Raw genomic sequence first — 7,500 nt, 5'->3', positions numbered from 1 at the left:
GAAAAAAAAGATAACTTTGGGCAGTCTCTTGCAAAAAAAGCTGATGCGGCGGGCGCGGCAGGTCCTGTCGGACTCGGCACCATAGAGGAGCGAGCAGAATCAGAGATGAATGCCTATTGTCGCGAGCCTGTGATTCACGGAGACGAAGATTCCCTTCTCTGGTGGAAGTCAAATGGAGCCAGCCGCTTTCCGCTGATGTCGAGGGTGGCCCGAAAGTACTTGTGCACGTGTGCCACAACTCACCATCAGAGCGGGTGTTCAGCACCGCAGGCAAAGTTGTAAGTCCGTTACGTGCCCTGCTCAAGCCGGAAAAAGTAAATATGCTTGTTTTTCTGGCGAAAAACCTAGAATAGGCTTGAAGAATAGCCTAACGTTGCGGTCTGTAGGATACGCTTTTATGCCCATTTTCGTTACTGCCGTTTTTGTTATTTATTGTTATTTTGTTATTATTTGATAAGCCTACTGGATGCTATAGGCTTTTAATTTAATTTATTTGTACTGGATTGTAGCCCATAGACAATTTGTTGTTAATTTCGTTCCATTTGGTTGACAGACGCCCGAGAATTAATGTCATGTCCTTGCACTATTTTTTATTTACCTTAGGCTACCCGCTGTATTTGCACTCAAGTTTTATATTTTAACTTAAAATATAGATGACATGTTGTTAATGTTGTACATGTTTTGTTGTTATTGTTTCAATATTCTGTTGTAAATATGTAACGTTTGCTATTCTGTTTCTGATGTTGTTCAGAGAATAAAACTGGAACATGTATCACATTTTTGTCATGTGAAAATCACAGTTGAAGTGCACTGCAGCCACCTTGTGGCGGGAAACGATATAGCAGCGACTACATAAATTCATCATTTGGAATTGGCGGCTCCCTCCAAGCCCTACAATGTGATTTTTAATCAGATGGTAATACCGTATAGGCTACCGCGGGAAAATTTGGGGAAGGTTTAATGGTGTCAAAAATTGGATACCGCCCAACCCTAGACTCTCCACACCAGACACCCTGAACATGAATACCACACGTCAACGAGGAGCATCAAGTTTATTTATCTAGATAGTAAAAGTTGGTAGGTTAAGATTCAGAAGTTTTTTCTCTCGTAAATTTCTGACTTGAATCTCAGAAATTCAGAGTTTTTTCTCGGAATGGATGTTTGGTCTGGATGTTTGGTCTGGATGTTTGGTCCGGATGTTTGGTCCGGATGTTTGGTCCGGATGTTTAGTCCGGATGTTTAGTCTGGATCCCGGCGCTGTGTGATAGCTTGGTTACGGTGAAGGAAGCAGAAGCCTGAAGCTCAACATACAAAATCCTCTGGATATAAAGGAAACAATCAAACATTCATAAATTCATATTTGGAACATGCACTGATTTCTCCCCAACACAGCATCCAGAGAAGAAACACAATGAAACACAAGCCAACTGTTTCCAATGGCCCAATGCAAACTACAAGCATTAAGTGGCGTCAAACCAACAGGACTCATCTGTTCTCAATTTCTTTCTTGTTGAGAAGAAGGCTACAGGAAACCAAGACATGGAGGAGGAAAAGATAATCAGCCAAATCAAAAAATGCTCTCTAATATGTGACTGCAAACTGTTCAGGTATTTCAGCATAGCATACAGCTGTTCAGGTGTCTGGAGCAGCTGGTCCACCAGCTGGTCTCCAGATTACAGAACAGCAACATGATCTCGTGTTTGGTTTAGGTTTCCCATGGCGGCGTTGAAATGCAGGTTCCAGTTGCCCTAGAAACGTCCAATTAGACCTTAACACTTGACTGTGTGATGTCATCAAGATGCGTTATCAGGAGCTGCTCCAGATCATCTTCACAAACTGATTGGACAGTCTGAACCAGAGAAATAACATACAGGAATTCTGGAAATTGAGTGGCATTCCCCTTTAACTAAGTGCTATTCGTTATTGACTCCAGATTCTAGGAAACGGAACTCTAGATTCTAGGAAACATGACTAGGAAATGTAGATCTAGGGAAAGTGTCATCAGCCGTTTGTTCTTGTTTTTGTTTCTCGAACAACTTCCATCCATTTAGAGTTCATTAGCATTAGGAGATAGTGAGCAAGTCGCACATGCTGCATGTGTGTGCAATACAACTACCTGAAAACCTCTGCGTGTGTGTGTGTGTGTGTGTGTGTGTGTGTGTCTCAATGTTTCACAAGCCGGTGTGTTTCCTGTCGGTCCTACGAGGTCTCGGCAGCAGATCTTTGGTCCTACCGGGTCTCTGGAGAAGATCCTGCCGACGCTTCTCATTCAAAAGCTCTTGGATGCGTTTGTTTTGCGTTCGCTCGCGGAACGGCGGCATCCGGGGAACAAAGTAGTTCTGGTGGCTCCTAGAGATCTCGCCGTCCAATCCGACGATCCGATATGGAACCTCATCGACGGAGTTGTTCTCCTTCTTCTCCTCTCTCCTGTCGGGGGAGGGAGAGGAGAAGGGGAAGGAGGAGGACGACGTTGGTTTGGTTTCTGTCAGATCAGTTTTAGTTTTACGGCTCCTCCCTCCTGCCGTCCTGCTTGTGTTCGGTACTGCCGTCGTGGATACTCCCTCGCTGATGAGGTCATCAACATCAGCCCACACCGTTGTTGCCGGCGTGGTGGGGAACTCTGGGACAGCAGAAGTTCTGACTGACGACGGTGGTGGGTCCTGAGCATCAGTGATTACCATAGCAATTGTAACAGAAGGCATTGTGGGAGTGGTAGTCCTCTTCCTGAACAAGTATGGCGGAGCGGTTTTCCTTGGGCGTCGCGTAGTGGATCTGCTGGTAGTACTGGTCATTGTAGCAGTACTAGTAGTAATCGTTGTAGTAGTAGTAGTACTAGAAGTAGTAGGGATTACAGAAGCCACTATGGGAGTCAGAGTATCCTCGTAAGACGAGTACTCATCGTAGTCCTCATACTCCACATAGACAAAGTCAGTGGTGCTGCCCCCGCTGGTGGGAGGGGGGGATGCAGTGTAGCGGGGAGACGGAGTGCTGTTACTGGTTCCATTAATGCTGCTGCTGTACGGGGTACTGGACCCGGTGTGAGGCCAGGAGGAACTGGTACTGGACCCGGTGTGAGGCCAGGAGGAACTGGTACTGGACCCGGTGGCTGTTTCTGAGGTGGAGCTCCAGGACCTAGGAGCAGAAAACAAGGACAGGTCAGTGACATCTGCTTAGGACTTCTGTATGCACCCACCCAACACCCAACACCCTAACGCCCAACACCCAACACCCTAACGCCCAACACCCAACACCCAACACCCTGACACCCTGACACCCAACACCCAAAACCCAAACCCTAACCCTAACCCTAACCCAACACCCTAACACCCAACACCCAACACCCTAACACCCAACACCCAACACCAACACCCTAACGCCCAACACCCAAAACCCAACACCCTAACACCCAACACCCAACACCCTAACGCCCAACACCCAAAACCCAAAACCCAACACCCTAACACCCAACACCAAACACTCAAAGAGACGCACACTCTGTAATAATCACAAATTCAGTTGATTGGCAACAAGATTGAAATCGCTGACTCACTCAGGTAAAAACTACATTACCAGACTGTAGTAATGCTAATGTTGTCTGTTCATTATATTATTATTATTATTCTTAATAATAATATTATTAACAGCTGACCTGGTGGTCCCGGGGGCCGGGAGGCTTGTGGTGCTGAAGTTACTGAAGTTGCTGAAGTTGCCTTCTCTGCAAGACTTGCAGCACATCTTCCGGTAGCCGGCGATGGAACAGTACCGACTCAACATCTCCATCCGGCAAAACACCGACTGGTCACCACGGCAACGCTGACCTGGAGACAGATGAGGAGCAGCTGTCAATCATTACTGTCAATCAGTCTCATAGAACAGAATTGAACACAATAAAACACAATGTAGTAAAGCAGAATAGAGTAGAAAATAATAGAATAGAATTGAATTGAATTGAATGCAACAGAACAGAGCAACATTGATCGGAAGAGAATAGAATAGAAATTCGATTTTAATAGAATTTAAATAGAGTTTGTTGACATTGTCAGACTTTGTAATTCTAAGCTAACTGGCTAGCTGTGGCTAACAGTTCAGTTAACTGTGAAGAAATATAACTTCAAATAAAACATCAAGGTTTTCCTCTAACTGAACTGCTGTATGGCTTTGTGAAAAATGATTGAAAATAATAATTTCACTGAAAAGAACTAGCTATTAAAATAACTTGATGTCCCTTTAACTCCATGGTACACATGGCCCTTTAACGCTTTAGCACTGTATGAATTTGTAAAGAAATTAAAGTACTCATAAATCAATTAAAGTAATGAACTAAAATAATAACTAGTAAACTAACAACCTGTAGAAAATTCTTAATGCAAACCTCAGACAGCCGAACAGAGAGCAACAGAAGAAGAAATATATGAAGAAGAAGAAGAAGAAGAAGAAGGACCGGTAGAGCGATCAGCCTGGCAGTACAGAAACAGGAAGTGCAGTCCTGTTGTCATTATGATGTCATATCCTGTATTTATTTCTGCTCACATGGATGAAAACCAGAGTCACACATGTGCTGAATCCAAATGTCCGGACTCCTGACTGGAGATCTCAGTTTGGCAGTTCATCAGCTGACAGGCCCATAAACCTGACGCTGTTTATTTCATCATATCTGTAGTGCAATGAACTGTGGGACCCCCCCCCCCCCCCTCCCTTACTGACCTCACTCCACAGGGTTTCTGGGTAATGAAGTCCTCAACATTCAAACTGGTACCTCTCACAGCCACGTGGGGGCGGTGCAGCTTTGCAGCTGAGCTGTCAGTCATCACTGCAACCTGCTGCTCCACCAAGAGAACGACTGACAACACCAGACTGAACCAGCACTGACATCATCCATCTGTCCATCCATCTGTTCATCCATCTGTTCATCTATCTGTTCATCCATCTGTTCATCCATCCATCTGTCCATCCATCTGTTCATCCATCTGTTCATCTATCTGTTCATCCATCTGTTCATCCATCCATCTGTCCATCCATCTGTTCATCCATCTGTTCATCCATCCATCTGTCCATCCATCTGTTCATCCATCCATCTGTCCATCCATCTGTTCATCCATCTGTTCATCCATCTGTTCATCCATCCATCTGTCCATCCATCTGTTCATCCATCCATCTGTCCATCCATCCATCTGTCCATCCATCTGTCTATCCATCTGTTCATCCATCCATCTGTTCATCCATCCATCTGTTCATCCATCTGTCCATCCATCCATCTGTCCATCCATCTGTTCATCCATCCATCCATCTGTCCATCCATCCATCTGTCCATCCATCTGTCCATCCATCTGTTCATCCATCCATCTGTTCATCCATCTATCTGTTCATCCATCTGTCCATCCATCTGTTCATCCATCCATCTGTCCATCCATCTGTTCATCCATCTGTTCATCCATCTGTTCATCCATCCATCTGTTCATCTATCTGTTCATTCATCCATCTGTCCATCCATCTGTTCATCTATCCATCTGTCGATCCATCTGTTCATCCATCTGTTCATCCATCTGTTCATCCATCCATCTGTCCATCCATCTGTTCATCCATCTGTTCATCCATCCATCTGTTCATCCATCTGTTCATCCATCTGCTCATCCATCCATCTGTTCATCCATCCATCTGTCCATCCATCTGTTCATCCATCTGTTCATCCATCTGTTCATCTATCTGTTCATCCATCTGTTCATCCATCCATCTGTCCATCCATCTGTTCATCCATCTGTTCATCTATCTGTTCATCCATCTGTTCATCCATCCATCTGTCCATCCATCTGTTCATCCATCTGTTCATCCATCCATCTGTCCATCCATCTGTTCATCCATCCATCTGTCCATCCATCTGTTCATCCATCTGTTCATCCATCTGTTCATCCATCCATCTGTCCATCCATCTGTTCATCCATCCATCTGTCCATCCATCCATCTGTCCATCCATCTGTCTATCCATCTGTTCATCCATCCATCTGTTCATCCATCCATCTGTTCATCCATCTGTCCATCCATCCATCTGTCCATCCATCTGTTCATCCATCCATCCATCTGTCCATCCATCCATCTGTCCATCCATCTGTCCATCCATCTGTTCATCCATCCATCTGTTCATCCATCTATCTGTTCATCCATCTGTCCATCCATCTGTTCATCCATCCATCTGTCCATCCATCTGTTCATCCATCTGTTCATCCATCTGTTCATCCATCCATCTGTTCATCTATCTGTTCATTCATCCATCTGTCCATCCATCTGTTCATCTATCCATCTGTCGATCCATCTGTTCATCCATCTGTTCATCCATCTGTTCATCCATCCATCTGTCCATCCATCTGTTCATCCATCTGTTCATCCATCCATCTGTTCATCCATCTGTTCATCCATCTGCTCATCCATCCATCTGTTCATCCATCCATCTGTCCATCCATCTGTTCATCCATCTGTTCATCCATCTGTTCATCCATCCATCTGTCCATCCATCTGTCCATCCATCCATCTGTCCATCCATCTGTCCATCCATCTGTTCATCCATCCATCTGTTCATCCATCCATCTGTTCATCCATCTGTCCATCCATCTGTTCATCCATCCATCTGTCCATCCATCTGTTCATCCATCTGTTCATCCATCTGTTCATCCATCCATCTGTTCATCTATCTGTTCATCCATCCATCTGTCCATCCATCTGTTCATCTATCCATCTGTCGATCCATCTGTTCATCCATCTGTTCATCCATCTGTTCATCCATCCATCTGTCCATCCATCTGTTCATCCATCCATCTGTCCATCCATCTGTTCATCCATCTGTTCATCCATCCATCTGTTCATCCATCTGCTCATCCATTCATCTGTTCATCCATCCATCTGTCCATCCATCTGTTCATCCATCTGTTCATCCATCTGTTCATCCATCCATCTGTCCATCCATCTGTTCATCCATCCATCTGTCCATCCATCTGTTCATCCATCTGTTCATCCATCCATCTGTTCATCCATCTGTTCATCCATCCATCTGTTCATCCATCTGTTCATCCATCTGCTCATCCATCCATCTGTTCATCCATCCATCCATCCATCCATCCATTCATCCATCTGTTCATCCATCCATCCATCCATCTGTTCATCCATCTGTTCATCCATCTGTTCATCCATCCATCTGTTCATCCATCCATCCATCTGTTCATCTAACTGTTCATCCATCTGATCATCCATCTATCTGTTCATCCACCCATCTGTTCATCCATCCATCCATCTGTTCATCCATCCATCCATCCATCCATCCATCCATCTGATCATCCAACTATCTGTTCATCCACCCATCTGTTCATCCATCCATCTGTTCATCCATCCATCCATCCATCTGTTCATCCATCCATCCATCTATCCATCCATCCATCTGATCATCTATCTATCTGTTCATCCACCCATCTGTTCATCCATCCATCTGTTCATCCATCCATCCATCCATCCATC

At 44.8% G+C, this 7,500-nt stretch overlaps 1 protein-coding gene across 1 annotated transcript in view; it reads right to left on the bottom strand.

Annotated features, from left to right (window-relative positions):
• Positions 1-2,066: 2,066 nt before the first annotated feature.
• LOC139924572 (A disintegrin and metalloproteinase with thrombospondin motifs 2-like) overlaps positions 2,067-7,500 on the bottom strand; it is a 38,440-nt gene continuing 33,006 nt past the window's right edge. The window contains exons 25-26 of the mRNA XM_078286524.1: positions 3,675-3,818; positions 2,067-3,106 (exon numbers count right to left, since the gene is read on the bottom strand). Of these exons, the coding sequence (XP_078142650.1) occupies positions 2,172-3,106; positions 3,675-3,818 (1,079 nt within the window). The 3' untranslated portion in view covers positions 2,067-2,171. The remainder of the gene's footprint in view (positions 3,107-3,674; positions 3,819-7,500) is intronic.

The sequence above is a fragment of the Centroberyx gerrardi genome, chromosome 11 (assembly GCF_048128805.1).
Source record: "Centroberyx gerrardi isolate f3 chromosome 11, fCenGer3.hap1.cur.20231027, whole genome shotgun sequence".
NCBI lineage: Eukaryota > Metazoa > Chordata > Actinopteri > Beryciformes > Berycidae > Centroberyx > Centroberyx gerrardi.
The sequence above is the reverse complement of the archived record's forward strand: the minus strand, read 5'-3'. Positions and strand labels throughout refer to the sequence as shown.